Source organism: Sorex araneus, chromosome 6 (genome assembly GCF_027595985.1).
Source record: "Sorex araneus isolate mSorAra2 chromosome 6, mSorAra2.pri, whole genome shotgun sequence".
NCBI lineage: Eukaryota > Metazoa > Chordata > Mammalia > Eulipotyphla > Soricidae > Sorex > Sorex araneus.
Genome location: NC_073307.1, coordinates 89,610,899 through 89,638,551, shown reverse-complemented (window position 1 = coordinate 89,638,551; position 27,653 = coordinate 89,610,899). Strand labels below are relative to the sequence as shown.

The 27,653-nt window shown below is 41.5% G+C and overlaps 1 protein-coding gene across 1 annotated transcript in view; it reads left to right on the top strand.

The window, feature by feature from the left end:
* LOC129405897 (basic proline-rich protein-like) overlaps positions 1–27,653 on the top strand; it is a gene marked incomplete at its 3' end in the record, with an annotated part of 105,119 nt that overhangs the window by 26,573 nt on the left and 50,893 nt on the right. Inside the window, exons 3-5 of the mRNA XM_055143606.1 lie at positions 423–578; positions 658–819; positions 23,245–23,334. Coding sequence (XP_054999581.1) covers positions 423–578; positions 658–819; positions 23,245–23,334 — 408 coding nt within the window. The remainder of the gene's footprint in view (positions 1–422; positions 579–657; positions 820–23,244; positions 23,335–27,653) is intronic.

Genomic DNA, 27,653 nt, shown 5'->3' with positions numbered 1-27,653 from the left:
TTGGTTTATCAGGGTTATAGCGTTTGAGATGTTGCACAGACACAAAAGCTTCAGGAAGTCCAAAATTTCTGGTGGGGTGGTACAGCTGGAGTTAAACTTTTAGTGCATGGCAGCTTTGGGGCATGTGTGTGTGACATCCAGGGCCTCAGAACTAGGGGAATAGGGGGACGTGGCCCATAGTAAAAGCCTAGAAAATCTGCATAGCAGAGCTGCTGCTGCACTCTTTTTTCTTCTTCTTCTCCTTCTCCTTCTTCTCTCCTTCTCCTTCTCCTTCTTCTCCTCCTCCTTCTTCTTCTTCTCTTCTTCTTCTTCTTCTTCTTCTTCTTCTTCTTCTTCTTCTTCTTCTTCTTCTTCTTCTTCTTCTTCTTCTTCTTCTTCTTCTTCTTCTTCTTCTTCTTCTTCTTCTTCTTCTTCTTCTCTTTCTCCTTCTCCTTCTCCTCCTTCTCCTCCTCCTCCTTCTCTTTCTCCTCCTCCTCCTCCTCCTCCTCCTCCTCCTCCTCCTTCCTTCTCCTCTCCTCCTCCTCCTCCTCCTCCTCCTCCTCCTCCTCCTCCTCCTCCTCCTCCTCCTCCTCCTCCTCCTTCTTCTCTTCTTCTTCTTCTTCTCTTCTTCTTCTTCTTCTTCTTCTTCTTCTTCTTCTTCTTCTTCTTCTTCTCTTTCTCCTTCTCCTTCTCCTTCTCCTCCTTCTCCTCCTCCTCCTTCTCTTTCTCCTCCTCCTCCTCCTCCTCCTCCTCCTTCTCCTTCTCCTCCTCCTCCTCCTCCTCCTCCTCCTCCTCCTCCTCCTCCTCCTCCTCCTCCTCCTCCTCCTCCTCCTCCTCCTCTTCTTCTTCTTCTTCTTCTTCTTCTTCTTCTTCTTCTTCTTCTTCTTCTTCTTCTTCTTCTTCTTCTTCTTCTTCTTCTTCTTCTTCTTCTTCTTCTTCTTCTTCTTCCTCCCCATGCTATCTATATGACCAGGATAACATTTTTGATCACTTAAGGGAGCCCATGTATCGGGGCACAAGTATGGACAGAGAGAGGCAGGTCTGCAGGGAGGGTGTCTGACACAATGGGATGGGGCAGCTCTGTGAATGGCAGCACCATCATTAGGGGAAATATCAGCAACAGATAGTTGGGCCTTGTGTGAGGAGAGGGGAAGCAATGATTTGTATATTTCTGACCTGACCTCCATAACGCTCTATGCCAGTACTTGCTTCACTGTCTCTTTTCAAAGACAGTTTGAGAAACACACTTACCCTGTTCTCCTTTTCCAGGTTCTGGCACCCAGGTGAACCCAATTTTGATTATGAACATTGTGCTGTGTTAAATTTTCGTCAGCAATGGGGCTGGAATAATATATCTTGCAATGAGTCTCAGCATTCAATTTGTGAGATGTTGATGATCTACTTATGAATGGAACATTCTCCATGATCCTGTGGTAGAGTTGTCCTTGTTCCTTACAGAGAGAGATCATTTGCTTTTGTGCATCTCTTATAAGGATCAACAAAGAAGCTTTCAGCAGTCTACCACTTATGACGAATCAGTGTACTTATTTCTTCATTTATTCATTCAAAAAAAACCAACAATTATTGAACATTTTGCAGTGAAGACACCATATCAGAGAACCTTCTCATCGACAATTAGAGGGAACCTGAGTGTCCTAATTTTTGTCAAGTTGCTCAGGGGTTAGCTGTGATTACATTATGTGTCTCCCTGTCTCCAATGCTCTCTTTATAGATTGATCAACTGTATATTTTTCTGAGTTAGATAGGTCATTCTGAACTGAAATCACATTATGAAACATTTGAAAAGTAATACACATTAATGGAAGTCAAGCTTTAGCTTTGACGCAGTACATTCTATGTTTAATCACTTTTTGTTTGATGAACAGATTAATATTTCTCATGTATTTTGATATTATTTTAGCTATGCTATTTTTAAATATCAGTTCTGAAGATTGAGATAAAATGAAAGTCTTTTCTGGGGTGGAATAGGGGCTTCTGGGATGGGTTGGGCTCACCATGAGGGCCCCGGAACAGGCAGAAAATCCAAGGAAGACTTTTAAAACCCGAACCCTTTTCTTCTTACCCCCATGCATCCAAAGCAGAGCTTTATTGGGCGGGGGGGGGGTGGTGGTGGTGGGGGTGGTGGGGGTGGTGGTGGCAATAAAGTTCTTTATTAGTACCTTTATTTTTTCTTTCTCCTTATTTTATGAAAGCAGTGCGATTTACAAAGTTACTCATAGTTGAATTTAGACATACAGTATAGCAGCACTGATCCCACCACCAGGGCCCTTTTCCTTCCATCCTCCACTAATATTCCCAGGTTCCCTCCCGTACCCCTCTCCCCACCCCCTAACTTGCCCTCTCATCAGGCACCACTCTAAGTTTGGTTGTTGAAGTCTGATTTCAGTGCTGTTGATCCTATGGTTTGGATATTTGGCTCTACCATTCTTTTTTTTTTTTTTTTTTGCTTTCTGGGTCAACCCGGTGATGCACAGGGCTTACTCCTGGCACAGGCACTCAGGAATTACTCCTGGTGGTGCTCACGGGAACATATGGAATGCTGAGAATCGGATCTGGGTCGGCCGCGTGCAAGGCCAACACCCTACCCGCTGTGCTATCACTCCAGCCCTGGATCTATTGTTCCTTAGCACCACCTTTGTACCTTAATCCCCCCATCTGTCCCTTTCTCTCTCTCCCCTCCAGTCTTTCTCCTCTCTGTATTGGGCCAAAGGCTGATCTGGGCATCCCTCCTTTAAAATGTTGCATTTATATGTGATATTTAGAATAACCAGATGAAGAGTGTTTATATTTTAATTGTCTCTCTCCTCCAGATCACCTGGTAAGAACCAGCTGCTCAGTCTGTGGCCCGGGCACAGAAAGCTCTAAAGTTCTTTTGAGAATCTGTTTTTGCTACCAAGGCACTCTGGGCATTCCCACGCAAGAGTTGTCCTCTTGTCAAGGAGAAATACACCTGATTTCATGTGCCTCAGCCCTGTCCAGATATTCTCTCCCATGGATGGGCAAGAGTCTAGCATCATGAGAATTTCTTGGAATAACTTTTGGTCTCAGTGTCTACTTGCTCTGTGTGGATTTCTACTCAAATGGCATATTTACATTTTCTTTAGTAAAGTTCTTACAATATGCTACAATATAAAACAGCATATTTGATAGACTGGGGACTCTGTCCGGTGCAGACATAGGGACAGAGACATTAGAAGTGAAGGAATAGCAGTTTAATAGGGTGTGTCTCGGATGGACTCTACACTGGCCCCTGGAGTGGCTGGGTTAGAGCTTTGACCTGGGAGAGACTAAGGGGGCTTTTAAATGTCTTGGGTGGGAAAAGGTACAAACAGCTGTGGAATGTGTTGGACCTGGCCTTCTGTTATCTGTAGGGGTTTCTAATGTGGGAAAGTATGGAATGCAGCCTTGTAGCTTCTCAGTAGCTTTCTGGGTGGATTATAAATCCTGTTTCCTGGCTGGGAGTAGGAAGGGTGACCTTTGATTCTGGGAGTGTTGCTATCTCAGAGCCAGTCGCCATGTGGTCTGAGCAAACCTTACAATATTTATAGTAAAATCTATACTGTATTGCCTATTATGATCATAGTAATTAATCACGATGAATCTGTTTCTCACTGTGGTTATCCTGTGGGTCTTTTGAGGCTATGTGCTTGATACAACCAAGTCATTATGCTTGTCAACTTGTTTTTGAATTCATCTAAATGCTAGGCACCTTTATACATGTAAATATTCCACTGTGTGAAGGATTTGCCAGTTTGCTTTCAAGAAAGCAATTTGTATTCTCTGGTAATAAGGAGCTGATTTACAATAATAATAGGGAACTCTGACTTCAGAAAAATTGAGGTGGAATAAAAAAAGATGAAACACCTGGGGAGTAATTTCTTTGTGGAAATGTAGAGTGAGCATGAATGGCAGTGAAATAGAGATAGTGATATTTGTCAATTCTACAAGTCTCTTTCCTCTATGTTGCTTTTTATAAATCTGGCTTGGAGGCTATTTCCTTTCATTTTCTCTAGAGTCAGTATCAAATTCTATTTATGTAACTGACTATGTGAACTTTGTGTTTAAAAGTGATATTTGGTGGTATGGTGCCACCAACAGGTCAACCTGTACTTGTGGGGCAAGTGCATCAGCAGCCTGAGGGTTCCTGACACCCCCAAATTGCCGCTGTGCCTTTTATGGACCCTAGCAACTTGGGACCAAGTTTACCTAAAATTTAAACGACGGAAGTTAGGTATGTGGAAGCCACACCCCAATCCACCTCTGCCTCAGCTATCCAAGCTCATTCATTGGCCTCATTTCAGAGACCGATAGATAATCTCGAAAGAGGTCAAAAGCCACAGTTAATCTCAAACCTGTGCATGGCTGAACAGACCTGGGCAAATCAGAGAAGGGGTGGTGGGTTGACCTGGTGGTTTGCCCAAGCAGATCATCTAGCAGCCACTTGCTTCCACAATCCAAAATTGCTGCCATACCCCCGGCCTGACTCCATCGTCTCAGGACGAATCTCACCAAGATATAATCTGTTGAAAATTCTGGTATGTAGGTTTTGTGACTGAAATCTCCAGACATTCCCAGAGTTGAGGTGAGCTACCTCCCCCCACTTCCCAATACTCCTGAAGCACTGGCAGTCACCCACACGAACCAAATCTGGCTCCACCCTGTAAGCTCTATTACTGGTCGTGCTTCAGAGACCTATAAATAAATCTCGAAAGATATCAAAAACCACAGTTAAGCTCAGACTCATGCATGGCTGAACAGACTGGGATAAATCGAAGGGGGTGGGTTGGCCTGGTGGCCCACCCAAGCAGAGCCCCAGCAGCCACTTGCTTCCACAATCCAAAATCGCTGCAAAACTCCCGTCCTGACTCCACCATCTCAGGATGAACCTCACCAAGATATAATCTGTTGAAAATTCTGGCATGTGGATTTTGTGAATGAAATCTCCAAGCTTTCTTGAAGTTGGGATGGGATACTTCCCCCCACCTCCCTGTACTTCTGGAAGCCTCGGCAGTCACATCCACATCCCAAAGCTTCCACCCAATTGAAAAGCTACTTCAGCCTTACCATCCCGATAAAAATACCTAGCGATCTGAACAAACACCATGACCTCTTATCTGTATTGCAAAACCAAATTTCACAAAAGAAAAAGGAGAGAAAGAGCAAGAAAAAAGTGACTCCCATAGAGGGAAAACGGGGGACATTGGTGGTGGGAGATGTGCACTGGTGGAGGGGTGGTTATTGGATCATTGTATGACTGAAGCCCAATTACGAACAGCGTTTTTGGTGGTCTGTCTCATGGATATCCAGTTAAATTTTAAAAAAAAAGTAATGTGGAGTACATGTCCAGTTGAATCAGCTTAGTCAATGGCTAAACAAATAACAGTTGTCCTACATAAAAAATAATAAAATAAAAATAAGTAAAATAAAAGTGATATTTAAGTGAAAAAGTATCCGTTGAATTCCAATCAGTGAACAGAACTTAAAAAAAATAACACAGCTCTTTATATTTATTATTTTAATTTTGCTTCTTTGGCTCTTGGGGTGACACCTATTGATGCTCAGGGATTACTCCTGGCTCTGCACTCAGGAATGACTCCTGGGTAGCCCATCTGCAAGGACCTCCCAGAGACCATCAGGCAGAGCCATTGGAGGGACGCATTGGTCTCCGGTGGCCAGCCTAAACACATGACTGTGGCCTGTGGGAGCCCCAGGAAGGGACCTGGTGCCACCTGCTACCTCCAGAAGGGTGAACTGAGGGTCTCCACTGGGCACAGACCCACATCCCACAGCCCCCAGAGTGGGTCGGGCAGTGGGGGACAGCCCAGTGGCCACGGCATCCCCTCTCCACCAGTGCTCGAGATATGCTTCGAGTAACTGTGGGAAATAAAGGTGTGACTCAAAAGAAGTTCCTCTTTTTTTTGCTACATGCTTATTTATTTTATGCTTTTATGTCTTTTTTAATGTTTAATTAGTGAATCATCGTGAGGGTACAGTTACAGATTTATACATTTTTGTGCTCATGTTTCCCCCATACAAAGTTCGAGAACCCATCCCTTCACCAGTGCCCATTCTCTACCACCAGTAAACCCAGCATCCCTTTCACCCTCCCCAGTCCCATCTCCCCCCACCCCACACTGCCACTATGGCAGGGTATTCCCTTTTGTTCTCTCTCTCTGATTAGGTGTTGTGGTTTGCAATAAAGGTGTTGAGTGGCCATTGTGTTCAGTCTCCAGTCTACATTCGGCACGCATCACCCTTCCCTCGCATGACCTCCGACCACATTTTACTTGGTGTTCCCTTCTCTGAGTTGCCCAGAATGAGAGACCAGCCCCCAAGCCATGGAGTCAGCCTCCTGGTACTTATTTCTACTATTCTTGGGTGTTAGAATCCTAGTCTATTATTCTATATTCCACAGATGAGTGCAATCTTTCTATGTCTGTCTCTCTCTTTCTGACTCATTTCACTTAGCATGATACTTTCCATGCTGATCCACTTATATGCAAACTTCATGACCTCCTTTTTTCTAACAGCTGCATAGTATTGCATTGTATAGATGTACCAAAGTTTCTTCAACCAGTCATCTATTCTAGGGCACTCGGGTTTTTTCCAGATTCTGGCTATTGTAAACAGTGCTGCGATGAACATATAAGTGCAGATGTCATTTCGACTATATTTTTTTTCTCCTCTGGGATATATTCCCAGCAGTGGTATTGCTGGGTCAAATGGGAGCTCAACCTCTAGATTTTTGAGAATCGTCCATATTGTTTTCCAAAAGGGCTGAACCAGTCGGCATTCCCACCAGCAGTGTAGAAGGGTCCCTTTCTCCCCACATCCTCTCCAACAGTGGTTGCTCTTGTTCTTTTGGATGTGTGCTAGTCTCTGTGGTGTGAGGTGGTATCTCATGGTTGTTTTGATCTGCATTTCTCTGATGATTAGTGATGTAGAGCACTTTTTCATGTGCCTTTTGGCCATTCATATCTCTTCCTTGGGAAAGTTTCTGTTCATTTCTTCGCCCCATTTTTTTTTTTGATGGGGTTGGATGTTTTCTTCTTGTAGAGTTCAACCAGTGCCTTATATACCCTTGATATCAACCCCTTATCTGATGGGTCTTGTGTAAATATCCTTTCCCATTCTGTAGATATTCTTTGTATTTTGGTCACTGTATCTTTTGCGGTGCAGAAGCTTTTTAGTTTAATGTAGTCCCATTTGTTGATCTCTGTTTCTACTAGATTGCTTAGTTTCGTGTCATCTTTGAAGATACCTTTTTTTTTCCTTTTTTTTTTTTTTTATTAAATCACCGTGTGGAAGATTACAATGCTTTCGGGCTTAGGTCTCAGTTATACAATGCTGAAACAACCATCCCCTCACCAGTGCCCATATACCACCACCAAAAAAACCCAAAAAAACCCCACACAGTATACCTCCCATCCCGCCCCCCCACCCCCTACCTTGTAACTGATAAGTTTCATTTTACATGAAGATACCTTTATCTTCAATATCGTGGAAGGTTTTGCTGACTTTGTCTTCAATGTACCTTATGGTTTGTGGTCTGATGTTGAGGTCTTTAATCCATTTTGATCTGACTTTTTTGCATGGTGTCAGGTTGAGGTCTAAGCCCATTCTTTTACATTTGGTTGTCCAGTTGTGCCAGCACCATTTGTTAAAGAGGCTTTCCTTGCTCCACTTCACATCTCTTGCTCCCTTATCAAAGATTAAATGATCATACATTTGAGGTTGTGTGTAGGGATATTCCACCCTGTTCCATAGGTCTTCAGCTCTGCCTTTGTTTCAGTACCATGCTGTTTTAATTGTTACCGCTTTGTAGTAGAGTTTAAGGTTGGGGAGGGTGATGCCTCCCATCATCTTTTTCCCAAGAATTCTTTTAGCTATCAGTGGGCGTTTATTGTTCCATATAAATTTCAGGATTGCTTGATCCGTTTCTTTGAAGAATGCCATGGGTATCCTTATAGGGATCGCGTTAAATCTGTATAATGCTTTTGGGAGTATTGCCATTTTGACAATGTTTATTCTCCCTATCCATGAGCAGGGGATATGTTTCCATTTCCTCATGTCCTCTTTTATTTCATGGAGTAGCGTTTTATAGTTTTCTTGTAGAGGTCCTTTACTTCTTTAGTTTAGCTGATTCCAAGGTATTTGATTTTCTGGGGCACGATTGTGAACGGGATTGCTTTTTTCATGTCCCTTTCCTCTGTCTCATTGTTTGCATATAAGAAGGCCATGGATTTTTGGGTATTGATTTTATAGCCTGCGACTTTACTGTACAGGTCAATTGTTTCTAAGAGTTTCTTACTAGGACTTTTAGGCTTCTCTAGGTATAGTATCATATCATCTGCGAATAGTGAGAGCTTGATTTCTTCCTTTCCGATCTGAATCCCCTTAATATTTTTTTCTTGCCTGATGGCTATTGCTAATACTTCCAGTACTATATTAAAGAGAAGTGGTGAGAGTGGGCATCCTTGTCTTGTCCCCGATCTTAGAGGAAAGACCCTTAGTTTTTCTCCATTGATGATAATGCTTGCCATAGGTTCGTGGTAGATGGCTTCGACTATCTTGAGAAAAGTTCCTCCAAAACCCATTTTGGTGAGAGTTTTTTTTTCATGAATGGGTGTTGGATCTTGTCAAATGCTTTCTCTGCATCTATTGATATGATCATATGGTTTTTATCTTTACTTTTGTTGATATGATGGATTATGTGACTGATTTCCAAATGTTGAACCATCCTTGCATCCCTGGGATGAATCCCACTTGGTCATGTGTATGATCTTTTTGATGAGTTGTTGGATTCTATTTGCTAGTATTTTGTTGAGGATCTTCGCATCGGTGTTCATCAAGAATATTGGTCTATAGTTTTCTTTGCTAGTGGTGTCTTTGTTTGCTTTTGGTATTAGGGAGATATGTGCCTCGTAGAAACTGTTTGGAAGGGTTCTTGTCTTTTCAATTTTCTGGAAAAGCTTGAGGAGAACTGGCAACAAGTCTTCCTTAAATGTTTGGAAGAATGCGCCAGTGAATCCGTCTGGACCTGGGCTTTTGTTTTTGGGGAGACTTTTGATTACAGTTTCGATTTTCTTGATATTTATGGGCCTATTCAGGTATTTCAAGTCTTTTTGGTTCAGTCTTGGGAGATTGTAGGAGTCAAGGAATTCGTCCATTTCTTTTAGGTTCTCTTGTTTCGTGGCATACAGACTTTGAAAGTAGTCTCTGATGATCTTTTGAATCTCCTTGGTTTCTGTTGTGATGTCCCCCTTTTCATTTCTGATTCGGTTTATTAGGGTTTTCTCTCTTTCTTTCTTTGTGAGTGTTGCTAGCGGTTTATCAATCTTATTTATTTTCTCGAAGAACCAGCTCTTTGTTTCATTGATCTTTCGGATTGTTTTTCGGGTTTCCATATCATTAATTTCTGCTCTAAGTTTTATTATTTCTTTCCTTCGATCTGGTTTGGGTTCCATTTGCTGGTCCTCTTCTAAGATCTTGAGCTGCGAAGTCAAGCTATCTACATAGGCCCTTTCTTCCTTTCTGAGGAAAGCTTGCAGAGCTATAAACTTTCCCCTTAACACAGCTTTAGCTGCGTCCCATAGGTTCTGGTAGCTTGTGTCTTCATTCTCATTTGTTTTGAGGTATTTTTTGATTTCTTCCTTGATTTCCTTCGTGATCCACTCATTGTTCAATAGTGAGTTGTTTAATTTCCAAGTGTTTGATTTGGTTCTCCGCGTCTGTGCGTGATTAACTTCCATCTTCAGTGCATCATGGTCTGAAAAGATAGTTGATACAATTTCTATCTTCCCTATTCTATTAAGGTATAGTTTGTGACCCAGAACGTGGTCTATTTTGGAAAACGTTCCGTGTGCGCTGGAAAAGAATGTGTATTCTTTCTTTTTGGGGTGTATAGCCCTGTATAGGTCTATTAGCCCTGTGTCCTCCATTTCTTCCTTCAGAGCCATTGTTCCTTGCTGAGTGTTGTTCTTGTCGATCTATCCAGAGATGATAAGGCAGTGTTGAAGTCTGCAACTACTATCCTGGTGCTAGTTATGTCCTCCTTAAATTCTGTTAGGAGTTCTTTTAGGTATTTAGCTGGTCGTTCATTAGGTGCATATACGTTTAAGAGTGTGATTTCTTCCTGTTTTACATATCCCTTGATTAATAGAAAATGACCTTCACTGTCCCTTCTGATCTTTTTCAGCCTGAAATCTATGTTGTCGGATACTAGTATGGTCACCCCCGCTTTCTTTTTGAGGGAGCTGTTTGCTTGCAGGATTGTTTTCCATCCTTTGATTTTGAGTCTGTGTTTGTTCTGACTATTCAGATGTGTTTCTTGTAGGCAGCAGAAAGTTGGGTTTAGTTTCTGAATCCATTTTGCCACTCTGTGCCTCTTGATTGGTGCATTTAGACCGTTAACATTAAGAGAAATTATTATCATGGGATTTTGTGCCATTTTTCTGTAGGGTTTTTTGTTCTTGTAGGTTTTTTCCTTGTCTTATAGTAGCCCTTTGAGTCCTTCTTTTAAATTTGGCCTTGAGTCTATGAAGTTCCTGAGTTGTTGCTTCTCCGTGAAATAGTGTATGGTTCCTTCAAGTTTAACTGAGAGTTTAGCCGGGTAGATTATTCTTGGTGAGGCGTTCATTTCATTAAGTTTTTTCACTATATCCCACCATTGTCTTCGGGCTTGGAAGGTTTCTTCTGATAGTTCTGCTGTGAATCTAAGGGGTGCTCCTTTGTACATGATCTCCTTCTTTGATATTGCTGCTTGCAGTATTGTGTCTCTATACACGGCATCCATCATTCTGACTATGATATGCCTTGAGGATTTTCTATTTGGGTTCCTTTTAGCTGGCACCCTTCAGACTCCTTGGATCTGGATGTCCGCATTCTCTAGCTCTAGGAATTTTTTAGCAATGATGTCTTTAATTGTGTTTTTTTTTCATTGGGATTGGTTCCGTGTGGTTCTGGTACTCCCATGATTCTTATGTTGTTTCTCCTGAGGTCATCCCCTAGGACTCTAATTCGCTCCAAAGCCATTTTGAGGTCTTTTGCCATTATTTGTTGTTCCCTATATGCTTTGTGCAGATCATCTTCAAGCTCACTGATTCTGTCTTCGGCTGTAGTCATTCTACTATTGAGGGCTTCTACCGAGTTTTTTATTTCATCTACTGATTCTTTTAGTTGTGTGACTTCTGTTCGTAGCTTTGAAATTTCTGCTCTCATTTCTTCCTGGATTATCTTGGTGGAGTGTTCCAATGCTGCATCCATATCCTCCCTTAATTTGTTGGAAGTTCGTTCCATAGTTGCTTTGAGTTCGTGAACCATCCTCACAATTTCCTCTCTGAATTCTTTATCTGAGAGGAGGTTGTATTTCTGGGAAGTCGCTGCTGAGGTTAGTGAGATATTTTCTTGGATCTCTCCTGGTGGTGGGGATTTTCGCTGTTTCTTCATGTTGTTATGGGCTTTACTATTCGGTGCTCTCCTTAGCTTGGGAGGGGCCTCAACTGAAGATGTGGGGCTATGCTCTTTTTACAAAGGACTTTGGTGTGCAACTTGATGTGTTCACTGATAGTTTTCGTGAAATTTGGATAGGTTAGTTTACTTGACTATTAACATATAGTGACTAAGATGACCTGGGAATTCTTCAGAGGGGTGGATTCTATCAATTGTGGCCAAAGGACAATGCATGAAATAACAAAAATGAACTGCGGCCGCGTTAGCGGCCTGTGCTTCGGAAGGAGGCCACGCCCACTTTTGAGACCACGCCCCCTAAGGTGAGGACACGCCCCTAACCTGCAGAGCGGGGAGTGGTCAGGACGCGACCATGCAGCTGCCAAAAGATGCCAGGCCGGGGTGGGGGAGTCAGAGCGATCCCCAAACTGCAGGCTGGGGGCGGGGAGGAAGTTCCTCTTTTCTTTTCCGTCCCATATCTTTGATTTGGTTTACAAGTTCCGACTTTTATTACATTTTTTCCCCTCCTGAGTTTAAGGGCTCTGACTTTTGCTGTGTTGGTCTTGGGGATCAAACCTCCGACTGAGGGTTTTAGTTCTCATTTGGTTCCTCTGAGCCCGTGTGATCGGTGGGATCACGGTGGTCCTGCAGAGCTGCTCTGAGTTGATCTCAGAGTGATGAGAAGGCTGGTGTGAAGAGAGCAGAGCGTCTCTCGTCAGTATGCCGACAAGGAGCAAGCGCGGTGAAATGAGATTGAAAAATGCACCCAAGTCTTTGGACACCCCATCACAGGCTCCCGCAGGTAAGAAATGTTTTCTGTAAAGTTCTTAATGAAATAAAAGATGGGGAAGGAAGAGCGTCAGCGTAGCATAGGTGATATCAGGTGCTAGTTTTTTAGATTGGATGCAATTAGGAAATGTATAACATGATTCTTTGATTTTGGAGTCTCCCTAACAATGCACAGGGATCCTGGGAATCCTTCCTAGTGATACTTTGTCAAGTGTCTGAACAGTCCAGTGCTAGGTCTTGAGACCATGTTGTTACTGGGTGCTGTGTGTCAGATCTTCTCTGTTCAGGACCATATTCTGCAATATTTAGAGAATGACGCAGGGTCTAGCGTATCTCCTTGTGCTTTTTATCCCATCCCAAGAAGAGAATAACTCTCTTTTGTTTTCCTTTTTGAGTCACACCGGGCAATGCACAGGGGTTACTCTGCACTCAGTAATTACTCCTTGCTCTGCATTCAGTAATTACTTCTGGCTATGCTCAGGGGACCGTATGGGACGCTGGTGATCAAACCCGGGTTGGCTGTGTGCAAGGCAAATGCCCTATCTGCTATGCTATTGCTCCAGTTCCGAGAATAATTCTATCTTTATTTATTTATTTATTTATTTATTTATTTATTTATTTATTTATTTAGTTTGCTTTTTGGGTCACACCGGTAGATGCACAGGGGTCACTCCTGGCTCTACACTCAGGAATTACCCCTGTTGGTGCTTAGGGGACCATATGGGATGCTGGGAAGCTGGGAATTCAACCTCGTGGGGGGGGGGAGCGCGTGCATGGCAAACGCCCTGCCTGCTGTGCTATTGCTCCAGCCCCACGAGAATAATTCTTAAGTGTGAGTTATTAACCAAATAGGTCTGACCTTAGTTTAATGACATGATAAAGGTTAACTCTAAAGACTTAGCTGCTATGGCATTATTTAAGGATGGACAAACATTGGGGGGTAAAATTGAGATAATTATTTGCCTGTAAACTGAAATACTTTGCAATACCAAAGAGAGTGCTGAAAAACTTCAGTAGAAGGATCTTTCTGGCACTGGAATGGCAATAGAACTTTGGTGGTAGGTATGACCAGACTTACAAAACATACAATTGTGAAGATAACCCCCTGACAAAAAACCCATTACAAAATTCCATAGTTTTGTAAATTAATGAAAAACAAATATACCTACCATGTGTTAAAAAAGTAGGTTATTAAATAATATGTAGTGGGGACCGGAATGATAGTACAGCGGGGAGGGTGTTTGCCTGTTTGCCTTGCACTCTGCCGACCTAAGTCATCTCCGGCATCTTGTAGGGTCCCCCATGCACCACCAGGAGTAATTCCTGAGGGAAGAGTCAGGAGTAACCCCTGAGCATCAATGAGTGACCAAAAAACTAAAATACACACACACATATATAGTGATCCAATCATTTTGTAAAATATCACTGCATTAAAATTATTCAGTATTTAATAAGGAAAATTTACATTGTATTTAAATCACATGTTTAAATCATTGCAGTTAAATATATTACAACTAAGTGACAAAGAAATATTTGATATTAAAATATGTGAAAAGCAAAATTTTAAAATTAGAAATTCTTAATGGTAGGAACTTAGCTTTTACGTGCTTTCCTAAGTTTCTACAATGAATAGTATTTCTTCCTTTTCTTTTAAGTGTTATATTGTTTGCATTAATCATAAAAAAAGGAGAAGAGGAAAGACGGCCTAACTATATTATTGATGAGCCAAATTTAATTTCTCTTGCAGCTCCCAAAGACAAGACTAGGCTTCCAAAACTTAACATTGGTGTCGGAAAACTACTTCTTGCTGCATTGCTGATTCTTCTGCTGCTGAAAATCTCATTTTTAGTTACCTTTATCAGTAAGTAGCTAGTTGAATCTAGATGGGATATCGCCCTTACTGAAAGGGATAGCATCCTTTAGACACTGGTAACTTAAAAATGGATTTAATCAGAAAGCTGAAGGAGAAATCTTCTCTAGGTGAAATATAACTAAGAGGCATCCATTGGAAACTTGGTTCTTTATTTCAATTTAGCTGCTCTTCCATGAAATAATGCAAAAGTTTTATTTGGAGAAAGTAAAGAGTATTTGTATATGCACACATTAGTGTTATTAAGTGAGGACAAATGTCTATTCCTTAATAGTGTTGCCCAGGCCTTTGTAAGTGCAGATACATAGTTTGGGATGACCAAACAGAAAAGGAAATGGGAAAAATATTTCAGGCAATATTTCCTATTGAAATTTTACCTTATTTCTTTCTGCCCTTTTCTACATAGATGTGGTAAAAGTCAGCTGAAAGAGGTAGATGTCCATATCCTGCTATCTGCAATGTACATACTTTTGGCTTTAATTAAAACTTTTGGGGTCCATTCCCAGAATTGTTCAGGACTTATTCCTCACTCTGTTCTCAGGGATCACTCCTGGTGGGGCTCAGGGAGCCATCTATCTACTCTACTATCTCTTCGGCCCTTAGCTTTAAGTATTTATAATATTTTACCTGTCCATGTTTGGATGTATATTTCACTCATTTATTTGGTCATTCAATATCCAGTGTTGCTACCCACTTTTATTTTTCAGCACTGGGGACAATCCAAAAATTGAAAAAGAACCACAGGGAAATTTCCCAAGAATATCTAGAGTTTCAGTGAATAGTAGAAAATTGTCAAATAATTGTTTTCAACACTGAATAAGTGTGTGGTTGAGAAAAACAGAGATGAATAGATTTCCTGAAGGAAGGTTTTTCTAGAGCCCTGTGTATTAAAATAGCAGAGAGGTAAGATAGCGTAGGAAAATCTGGACAACTTAATTGTAAGTAACTGGAACATAGAATGTTAAGTGAACTGTGAGAAATAAAGTTGTACATGCAAAGACCAAACGGCCCTCAGCATGAGGAGTGCTGTGTACTATACTAATAGTCTGGGCTGCACCCAGGTCCTCATACATGCCACACAAACACTCTACATTGATAACAAAATACCTCAGACACACTAAAGGAAGTCTGAGAGTCATCTCAAGTTGAAGTGATGTAGCATTAGACTCCACTTGTTGAGGAGTAATATTGAACATGAGTGTGGCTACAGAAAAGGTGGAAACTTTTGGACATAATATTTTTTTTCCTTTTTGGGTCACACCTGGCTATACACCGGGGTCACTCTTGGCTCTGCATTCAGGAATTACCCATGACGGTGCTCAGGGGACCATATGGGATGCTGGGAATCGAACCTGGCTCGGCTGCGTGCAAGGCAAATGCCCTCCCCACTGAGAAGGTAGAATCAAAGAGGTAGAGACTTGATGGATACTGAGGTCTAAGGATAAGGTATTTAAAGAACTCAAGAGTGGCTCAGGTATTTTCAATCGATGAACTCAATAGAGATATACACAGAGGTGTATACTATAGGAAGAGTATCAGGTTTATGCGTGAAAATGGTTAAGTTTGGGTACATTGAGTTTCAGTACCTCAAGAGGATATGTCTAGTGGGAGACATTGTTTGATTTTGAAAAAGTGGATTTTAGAATTATTATTACATGTTGCAGATGTAACTGTTGTTACTCATGTTATCATTTGGGGAGAGGCTATCCAATGAGAGGGAGGATAAGAAATGTTACAATTGAAAGAAGGATGGATAAAGAGGAACTAAAAAGTAATTAATGAAACATGAGAGATAAATGTGAGGAATATTCCATTTTTAAAAGATGCAAGAAGACTATTCGGATTAAGAAGCATCAGAAAGGGGATGGAGGGAGGGGGGTGATAAAAGGGAACCTGGGGACACTGGTGCTGGGAAATGTACACTGGTGGAGGGATGGGTGTTGGAACACCATATGACTGAAATATAGTGATGAACAGCTTTGTAAGGATGTATCTCACAGTGATTACATAAAAAAATTTAAAACAAAAACAAGTATCATAAAGAAAGGTGAGGCAGAATCTGGAAATAATGGGGTTCCACGAATGAAGTGAAAAGAACTGAGTTCAAGAATTGCAAGAGGTCAAGAATTGCAAGAGGTCAAAAATTGCCAAAAAGAGTATCTTTTTCAAAAAAATTTAGTCGACGTGAGAGACAGTTACAAAGCTCTTATGTTTGAGCTTCAGTCATACAATGATCAAACACTCATCCCTCCACTAGTGCACATTTTCCACCACCAATGTCCCCAGTATACCCCTACCATCCCAACCCTCCCTCTGTCTCTATGGCATATAATTTTCCCCATACTCTCTCTCTGTCTCTCTCTCTACTTTTGGCCATTATGGTTTGCAATACAGATATGGGAGGCTATCACATTTGGTCTTTTATCTATTTTCAGCACACATCTCCCTTCGTGATCGATCCCTCCCACCATCATTGAACTTGGTGGTCCCAAGAAGAAAACCTTCATTTTTGAAAGTTTTATTTGTTTATTTTTGCTCTTAGGGTCACACCTGGCAATGCACAGGAGTTACTCCTGGCTCTACACACTGGAATTACCCCTGGCGGTGCTCAGGGAACGCTATGGGATGCTGGGAATCGAACCCGGGTCAGTTGCGTGCAAGGCAGATGCCCTACCCGCTGTGCTATTGCTCCCTCCCCCAAAAGAGAAACTTTAGAAGTGTTCCAAGCATGTGGTTGGAGCCTTACACGAGTGAAGTGTGAAGTGAAGTGGAAGGCATCATTGTTAGGTATTATGGTTGTGAAGTGTGAAGTGGAAGGAGGTAGAGGGAGGTGAGGAAGAAAAAGACAAATCTCACCGTTTAAGGGGGAGGTAGGTCTATCTCTAAATTGTGAGGGATCGCGTGTGCTGGTGTGCAGAGGTGTGACAGCTGGGATAGATGGAAGGGAAAAGAATAAAGAAACAAACGCTCTTTTCTCTGTATTAGATTTAAAAAATTGCTACAGGTAACCTAAATCTCAGATCTGATGGTTCTCTTCCCCAAAGACATGATCTTACATCCTTTTCCCATTTCTCACATCTTTTCCCTTCTCCAAGGCATGTCTTCACCCGCTTATTGTTGAACTTGAGCATAGATAATTGCCCTTAGGTCCATTATACAAGAATTGTCATAGCATCCTTTATCCCACCTGAAAAGTGTCTGCAGTTTCACCATCTGTAGGATTAGAATGGGTTGACTGCTTGGCAATGAGAGATTTTTTTCATGGTTAGCATCTTTCTAATTTTTTAAAAAATAAATTGTGTTAGTGGGTTTCATTCAAGAAAGTAACAGTAAAGTAAAAAGCCTTAGCAGTATGAGGAAAATGAATGATATATTATTTTCTAGATTTCTTTCAAAACTGTTTTAAACGTGTTCAAGAAGAAAGGTTTACACAAGAAGTGACTCACACTTTGTTGGAATGTAAGAAAGAAAACTTGACCATGGAAGGTAAGAGCTAATAGCCCATAATGAGTTGCTGAATATAAGGGTAAAGATCAAAAATCAATGGTTCCGGTAAGGTTCATGGGTCAAGCATACTTAAGTACTGTTTCAAAATAGTTTTAAGTGTACATATGTATAGCAGGATTAAATTATTTTGTGAGCATATCTTTGATTATTCTGTGAAAATGTGATTGCGTAGTTTTTGGTTTCTTTTCTATTTTGCCATACCTGCTCAGGACTTAACCCTGGTTAAGAAACTTAACCCTGGTTCTTCATTGAGGATTCACTCCTGTGGCTCTGAGTATGTTATGGGGTGTCAGGGGTGAAATCTAGGTCAGCTACATGGAAGGCAAGTGCCCTGCTCACTGTACTATCACTCCATTGGATTTCTTCAGTCTTCATTTCTTATGTTCACTCTTATTTCCCTCCCATATCTGTTAAAACTGAGTTCCTCAAGAGAGTTCTAATACAGTTGTGTTTTAAGAAAGCACAAATCTTTCATGCGTATGAATGGTTTCCTAGAGAATACACAACATAGTTATTAGATAGAGGTGATGCTGTGATATTCTGTTTTGTTTCAGTTTCCTCCACATTTTTTTTTCTTTTTGGGTCACACCCGGCAATACACAGTGGTTCCTCCTGCCTTTGTACTCAGGAATTTCTCCTGGCGGTGCTCAGGGTATCATAGGGGATGCTCGGAATCGAACCTTGGTTGGCCACGTGCAAGGCAAACGCCCTTCCCACTGTGTTATCACTCCAGCGCCTCTTCCACTTTTGAAGGTACCAGAATGGCAACACAATGTCATTTTGGGTGGCAATAACACAAAAAACTGAGCACCTTAAACAATAGATATTTCCTTTCTTCTATACCCAGAGGCAGGAGGGCCGAGGTCCGGTACCAACAAAGATTGGTTTCTGTTGAGGAAGGTGTCTCAGGCTCACAGATAGCTGTTTCCTTGCTGTGACCTCAAATTACTTCTCATCTTTACATAGGGCAGGGAGAAAGAAGAAGTAAAGAGGGTGAGAGGGACAGGAGGAGAGAGAAGGAAATGAAGAGGGAGAAAGAGAGCATAGAAAGAGAGGAGGAAGAAGGAGAGATGGAGAAGAGGGAGAGAGGGTGGGAGAGAGAGGGAGAGACATTTCTGATCTATCTTCCTCTTTTTTGAAGGGTCAAAAGTTTTACTGGGATAAAGGGTCCTACTCTCATGACTCCACTTAACCAAACTTATTTTCTAAAAGGCTTTTCTTCTAGATCTAATCTCACTGAGGTTCACAGTTCCAGCATATGAGTTTTAGGGGAACACAATTTAAGCCATGTCCATTTTTGAGAATCTAGTGGTTGTTGTTATAAAGAGAAATTCTCCATTGAAAACAGGACATTTTCCATTTTCTTCTGAGATACTGAGTCTCTTTTTAAAGGTCCCTCTCACATACATTTTGTGGTTCTAAGGGCTAATCCTGGCACTATACTTTGAAATCACTCCAGGTGAGGCCCAGGGACCATTTGTGGAACTGGATATTGAATTTGATTCTGCCATGTACAGGCAAGCACCCTGCCCACTGGACTCTTTCTCCAGCTCCAAAGTTGGGGATATTGAAAATATTTTGGTTCTAGCTATCTTTCCTAACTGCACATAGGCAAGGAATGGGGAAATGCCTGTTATTGCCTGGCACAGGTGGGTTTGACCTACATGAGGCATGATGGGGACGGATCCTGTTTACAATTTGGTGAACATGGACATCGTGATTCCACAGGATCTCATTTGCTCTTTAATTTTTAACAGCACACATACTTAAAATCCCTTGTCTTTGGCCACGGGGTTACGGCACTAGTCTTGTATGTGTTTAACCATGGTTTTATTTCTGGCACCAAATATGACCCCCTGAGGTCATCAAAGCTCACTCCTGAGCATAGAGCCAGGAGTAGCCCCTGAACCCTGCTGGGTGTGATCCCAAAACAACAAAAACATCACTTGTCCCATATTGTACTAATACGGCCAAGTATCAACACAGGGAAATCCTGGAGCTGCTGCCCAAAGAATTGGAATCCATTTGGTTCAAATTGCTACTTTTTTACTTCTGAGATAAAAACCTGGAGTGACAGTGAGAAGCACTGTGCGGGGATGCAGGCGCATCTGCTGGTGGTGGACAGCAAGGAGGAGCAGGTAATTTCCGGTCAACATGGGAGTCTCGGTCCTGCCAGCTCTGTCCCCCTCCTCGTTGGGAGGAATTTCTCACAGTCAGGGGTGTTGCTGCCGAGGCCCAAGGCTTTGGATAAAATAGTTGGGATTGAACATCTAAGTCTTTGCATTCTGCACCTTCTTCTGATTCTATTTACATCCTCCCCTTGCACTCCCCAATAATATTGTGGGAAATTAAGAGTATTATGTGGAGGCTTGAGTGGAAAAATGGGTATATTTGAACTTGAACTATCAGTTAATTTTATGAACCTAGATTCATTTTATAAAGTTTACTGTTTCAACGGGGCTATTTCTGGCCCTGTTATTGGAGGTGGGTCCCAGCAGAGAGGTTAATCTACTGGCTACTGGCAGCCGATCTGCTATTGGTGCAAAAGCCCTAAGCTCGACCTCCAGCATTTTGTAGCCAGTTGAGAACTACTGGTGAGTGGAGGTCTGGCTCTTATGGTTTCTAAGCACTAATAAAATGACAACAACTGCCACAACAAGAAGCAGAAAGAAGAAATATACAACACATGATCAATTGTGAGAAGTCATTAGTGAAATAGGAAAGGAATAACAATGTGAAGTTTACTAACTTAAGAGTTATCAAAGGAAAGAGAATTTTGGTGAAAAATTTCTTCTCCAGTGCTTTGAAGACTCCTATCTCCTACTGACGATGTGGGGGTGAGTGTCCTTGTGAACACAGACAGAAATCTCTGCTCTATGTTTTGGACACTGCAGTTCTCTAATCGACTCTGTTCCGAATTCCTAAATTAAAATCCTAATCGCCAAAGGGATAAAGAAAATTGTGTCAGTGGTACATCCTTAGGTGTGAGACAGGAGCCTTCATGAATGGCCTTCATTAATGTTCTTAGAAAAGGGACCCCTCATACTTCTTTCCCTTCTCTCCATATAAGCTCACTATGAGAGCGATTTTGAAGAGTAAAGGGGGTATTTTCCTGATCATACTGTTCTTCTGACCTGGGACATCACTGTGCTATTTTAGTCATTTATAAGCTGCTCTGTCTGTGGGTGTTTGTAGAGTCCTGAACACCTAAGATAAACACCATCTTCCCAAGAGATTACTTTGATCCTGTATTGTTCAGTCACAGAAGACCTAGACCTCTGGGCCAGACACTGGGTACATTTTCATGGACCCCTTCATTTTGGTTTTCTCTTTTCCCTATGGCTATGAAGAACTGAAATCTAAGTGAAGGCTTTAAGCTCTAACTCACTTCTCTTCTTTCCTAGGAGTTTATTAACAAGAAAGTGATTAGAGGTTATTATTATTATTTGGGGCTGTCGGATCTGAAGAATGGTCACTGGGAATGGGTTAATGAGACCCCATACAATCAAAGTGTCACGTGAGTATTGAATTTGGTAAGGGGATCCTGAGTCCTGCAGACTGTAGGGACTTTAGGGTGCACCAAATAGCAGCTTTAAAATAATGTAGCTCAACCATAAATTCTGGACATTCGTTTGCATGTTTGAATTTGCGTTCTGCTACTAATCACCTAAAGAAGTCTATAGACAATCATTTTCTCTTTCTCTGTAGAAACGAGGGCACTGAATTTAAAGGGTTTAGATAACTCAGGAAATTTTTCTGTAATGGCAGTGATTTTCTTCCAATCCAAGTTTATTTGACATAAAAGCCTGTGCTTGTGAAACTTGCATATTCAAGATAATAAAATTCATGTCAAGAAAAATCATAGCCATTCTTAAAATGTAAGCCCTGCCATAAAGCAAAGAGCTAAATGCTGATAGTCCTAACATATCTTATATTATGTAGGTGAAAAACCATCTTAGCCCATAGAGATGGTACAACAGGTAGCAGTCTTTGCCTTGCACACACTTCCCCTTCTCCTCGTATCTATTCATAGCAGGCCTTATGGTCCTCCAAGCACTTCTAGGAGTAATTTCTGAGTGAAGAGCCAGGAGTAAGCCCTGAGCAATGCTGGGTGTGATCCAAAAAGGAAAACAAAAAACAAAAACAAAAAACCCAACTCCTCGATCCTTTAGTAGAATTTAGTAAGTTAATATCTTAGAGACTCAGGAATGATGTGAAATGTACAGGGAGAGACCCAGTTCAATGTTTTTTAGTTTAAGAACAGAATAAGATCCAATGATATTAGATAACAGCCATAGAATCAGAGATATTTATTCTAAGAAATGTAATTTTATTCATTTTTAAAAATTGTTGTTTTCCCCTTAAACTTTATATAAATACCATGTTGTTCATGATGATTTGTTTTACAGGCACTCAATATTCCAACACTAATACCACCACATTACACCGTCCGTCCACCGTTGTCTCTGACTTTTCCAACCACCCCTTCAACCTCATATCAGACTGTCAATAATTTATTATATATTATTTGTTTTCAATATTTTGCTAACAGAATGATTATAAAATATTTCCTTAGAAGAGAGCTAGTAATGATTGATGTATTTCACCTGGAGCCATAATTTCTTGTATGAGATTACTAAGATGTTGATACAGGTTAATATTATTTTAAATATTATGTTGCGCCAGGTTAATATTTTATTAATCAAGATTTGTTGCCTTCTACATTACATCCATGTAATCTGGTATGCTCCGCTTGGTTTATAGTGTTATAAAGTTTGCACACTGGCAAATGCTTACGGGTCCATAATTTCTGATGGGGTGATACAGTTGGAGTTAAACTTTTAAGTGGGTGGCAGCTTTGGCGCATGTGTTTCTGACTTCCAGGGCCTCAGAATTACAATGGAATAGGGGGAGGTAGCCCATAGCCAAATTTGTAAAAACCTGGAAAATCCACATAGCAGAGCTTCTGCTGCTGCTGCTGCATCATATTCTTCTCCTTTTCTCTTTCTCCTTCTCCTTCTCCTCCTTCTCTTTTTCTCCTTCTCCTTCTCCTCCTTCTCTTTTTCCTCCTCCTCCTCCTTCTCCTCCTTCTCTTTTTCCTCCTCCTCCTTCTCCTACTTCTCCTCCTCCTTTTCCTTCTTCCTATTTCTCCTTCTCCTTCTTCTTCTTCTTCTTCTTCTTCTTCTTCTTCTTCTTCTTCTTCTTCTTCTTCTTCTTCTTCTTCCTCTTCTTCTTCTTCCTCTTCTTCTCCTTCTTCTTCTTCCTCTTCTTCTCCTTCTTCTTCTTCCTCTTCTTCTTCTTCTTCCTCTTCTTCTTCTTCCTCCTCCTCCTCCTTCTTCTTCCTCTTCTTCTTCTTCTTCTTCTTCTTCTTCTTCTTCTTCTTCTTCTTCTTCTTCTTCTTCTTCTTCTTCTTCTTCTGCTTCTGCTTCTTCTCCTCCTCCTTCTTCTCCTACTTCTCCTCCTCCTTTTCCTTCTTCCTATTTCTCCTTCTCCTTCTTCTTCTTCTTCTTCTTCTTCTTCTTCTTCTTCTTCTTCTTCTTCTTCTTCTTCTTCTTCTTCTTCTTCTTCTTCTTCTTCTTCTTCTTCTTCTTCTTCTTCTTCTTCTTCTTCTTCTTCTTCTTCTTCTTCTTCTCCTTCTCCTTCTCCTTCTCCTTCTCCTTCTCCTCCTCCTCCTCCTCCTCCTCCTCCTCCTCCTCCTCCTCCTCCTCCTCCTCCTCCTCCTTCTTCACAAAAAAATCCCATACTATCTGTATGGCCAGGATAACATTTTTTGATCACTAAAGAGAGCCCATGAATCGGGACACAAGCATAGACAGAGAGAAGCAGGTCTGCAGGGAGGGTGTCAGACACAATGGGTTGGGGTAGCTCTGGGGATGGCAGCACCATCATTAGGGGAAATGTCAGCGACAGATGGTTGGGCCATGTGTGAGGAGAGAAGAAGCAATAATATACTTACCCTGTTCTCCTTTTCCAGGTTCTGGCACCCAGGTGAACCCAATTTTGATTATGAACATTGTGTTGTGTTAAATTTTCGTCACCAATGGGGCTGGGATAATATATCTTGCAATAAGTCTCAACATTCAATTTGTGAGATGTTGAATATCTACTTATGAATGGAGCATTCTCCATGATCCTGTGGTAGAGTTGTCCTTGTCCCTTACAGAGAGAGCTCATTTGCTTTTGTGCATCTCTTCTAAGGGATCAACAAAGACGCTTTCAGCAGTCTACCACTTATGACGAATCAGTGTACTTATTTCTTCATTTATTCATTCAAAAAAACCAACAATAATTGAGCATTTTGCAGTGAAGACACCATATCGGAGAACCTTTTCATCGACAACTAGAGGGAAGCCGAGTGTACTAATTTTTGTCCAGTTGCTCAGGGTTCAGCTGTGATTACATTATGTGTCTCCTGTCTCCAATGCTCTCATTATACATTGATCACCTGTTTGGTTTTTCTGAGATAGATAGGTCATTCTGAACTGAAATCGCATTATGAAACTTTTGAAAAGTAATACACATTAATGGAAGTCAAGCTTTATCTTTGACGCAATACATTCTACGTTTAGGTTATTTTTGTTTGATGAATAGATTAATATTTCTCATGTATTTTGATATTATTTTTGCTATGCTATTTTTAAATATCAGTTCTGAAGACTGAGATAAAATGAGTCTTCTATAGGGTGGAATAGGGGCTTCTGGGATTGGTTGGCCTCACCATGAGGGCCCCAGAACAGGCAGAAAATCCAAGGAAGACTTTAAAAACCTGAGCCCTTTTCTTCTTACTCCCATGCATGAAAAGCAGAGCTTTTTTTTGTCGGGGGGGGGGGAGGTGGTGGTGGCAATAAAGTTCTTTACTAGTACCTTTCTTTTTCCTTCTCCCTCCTTATTTTATGAAAGCAGTGCGATGTACAAAGTTAGTCATAGTTGAATTTAGGCATACAGTATAGCAGCACTGATACCATCACCAGCGCACATATCCTTCCGTCCTCCACCAATATTCCCAGGTTCCCTCCCATTCCCCTCTCCCCACCCCCTAACCTGCCCTCTTGTCAGGCACCTTTTATTTATTTATTTTTTTGTTAAAAGCATATAAGATTTTTTTTAACTATTTATTTTTTTCCTCAAGAATCTGGTCTGGGTGATGGGATTGCCAAGAAAGAAAAAACTATTGGATAAGCAACTAAAAATGAAGTCTCAGGTTTTTTAAATTTGTATTTTTCCAAAATAATTAACTTTACTGTGGAATACACATAAGGTTTTCTCTTTAATGAGTATATATTAGTGCTTGACTTTATTCGATTTCTTTCTTTTTAAATTTTTTTTTATTTAAATCACCATGTGGAAAGTTACAGTTTCCAAGTTTCCGGGCTTATCTCGGTTATACACTGCTCAAACACCCGTCCCTTCACCAGTGCCCATATTCCACCACCAAAAACCCCAGTATACCTCCCACCCCCGCCCCCCACCGCCGCTTGCGTAGCTGATAAATTTCATTTCATTTTCTCTTTACCTTGATTACATTCCATATTTCAACACAATATTCACTATTGTTGTTGGAGTTTCCCCTCAAAAAAACAGCCCTGCTGACAAGGAAGCATTTGATAGTTATTTTTCCACTGCTGAGAATGAAGAGATATGAAGTGTTATATCTCTTTTAAATCTTGGTTTAGGACTTCTGCATTTTAGTACTTTAGTAGTTAAGTCCAATGAGATTTATGTTAGAAATTGCATCATTTCTTTTCCTGGGGCAGCATGGGGCTCTGGCTTAGTTCACAATCTAGAGACATTGGTGGAAGCAGTTGCTGGTACCCAACGTAGTCTAGGTGGCCTCTGGATCGTGGTCATCAGCAGCAGAGTGGCCACACAAATAAACATGTGGTCACTCGGGTCGCATCTCGGCAGAGCGTGCACCGATATCACCCTGACCAGACATGAAGAGTATCATGCTAAGTGAAATGAGTCAGAAAGAGAGTGACAGACATAGAAGGACTGCACTCATGTGGAGTATAGAATACCAGCACATGAGGCTGACACCCAAGAAGAGTAGATACAAGGGCCAGGGGGATTACCCCATACCTGGAAGCGTGCTTCATGAAATAGATAGGTAGGTAGATAGATAGATAGATAGAAATATAGATAGATAGATAGATAGATAGATAGAGAGAGAGAGAGGGTAAGAGGGAATGTGCCTGCCACAGAGGCAGGTGTGGGAAGGGATGGGGGGTGGGAGGGATACTGGGAACATTGGTGGTGGAGAATGGGCACTGGTGGAGGGATGGGTGCTCATTCATTGTATGACTGAAATGTAATTAATTGTGAAAGTTTGTAAGTCTCTAACTGTGTCTCGTGGTGATTCAATTAAAAAAAAAACATAAACACAAATGAAATGCAAAAAAAAAAAAAAAAGGAGCCATCTGATCTCAAATCTGCCTTGCCGGTACCTCAAGGGATGCTGACTGTTAGAAGCAGGAAAGAAGGCTGACTGTAGCTGTTTCTTCTTGGTCTTCCTTTCTCCGATGAGTCACATACAGTGAGGGGCACGCAGCACCAACAAACATGTGTCCAGGGTTGGTCTTCAATCATGTTTGGGTGCATGGACCCACAGATGCTTGAGTCTTTTCCATGTTCTAAATTAAAAGGTTATTGATTTACAAGTAGTTCAGGTCTTTGAAAATTTTTGGAGTTGGGCTTTCCATCTCTACGTTTGTGTGAGCTTTAACCATGCCCCACACATTCCAGAGCCCTCACGCTATCAAATGCCTCTGCTTGTTCCTCTCACTCGCCTTTCCCTCTCCTTCTGGTTTCCATGATAGGTTTTAGATTCCAAGGGTTTAAATGAGATCTTTTCTGTCTTCAAAAATTTTGAAAATTTTGAGTTCAGCTCCTGACACCACAAAACTTTCGCAGGTCGTGTTACTGTATTAATCTGATGCCAAACATTTAAAATGCCTGACCACAACCTTTTTTAATAAATGTATTTTTGATAGTGTTTTTTTAAGATAAAAATAGTGAATCACCATTTAAAATATTCCTAATAGAGATTGCTTTTTACAAATGGAGCGTTAATTATTCATTTGATCTTTGGTGTTTGAACAACATCTTATATGCCCAGGGCTTTCTCCTGACTCTGTATCAGGAGTTTCTTCTGGCTGTGTTCTGGGTATCGTGTTGGATGCTGGGAATCGAATCCATGCTGACTGTGTGCCAGGCAAGAGCTCTACCCACTACTCTCTCCAGGCCCTGGAGTATTTTTAATGGAGCCGTGGGACATTTATGCATGCTATCCACATAATAAAAATGATTATTGATAGTATATATTCAGCCACTTTTTTTTTTTTTTGCTTTTTGGGTCACACCCAGCAATGCACAGGGGTCACTTCTGGCTCATGCACTCAGGAATCACCCCTGGCGGTTTTCAGGGGACCATATGGGATGCTGGGATTTGAACCCAGGTCAGCCACGTGCAAGGCAACATCTTACCTGCTGTGCGATCACTCCAGCCCCCAGCCACTTCTATAAATATGAGAGAACATGTACAAGCAAAGCATAGCAATTTTCACCATTTACTACTGTGAGATATAATTGTAAGAATGTGGGATACTTTGGAAGTGTTTTGCCCTTCCCAATTCATGGATGTATCACCAGAGCGCAATATAATTTTATAACCTAGTATTTATTTGAATGGTTGATAATATTTTTATTGGGCAAGCAAGTCTCCGGTTCTAAAATGCAAGTGCCTCTGAGCGATTCCACAGGAAAGATTTCTTCGTGGCTATGTTCCTCTTTTCTTTCTTTGCTCATGACGTCCAACTTGATGAACAACCCCCAAGCCCAGCAACAAATATTGCATCATCTCAGGGCGCCACACTCCCTGGGGACCCCCAGCCCAGCCTCTGGCAGAAACACCTGGTAGCTTCCTCCAGGTGGACCAACGGCTGGTCCTGCAGCTGCAGACGCAGTCGACGGAGTGGCTGGAGCAGCGGCACAGCCAGATGCGGAGACGGTGCCCAGTGCCAGCGAGGACGAAGAGGAGGGG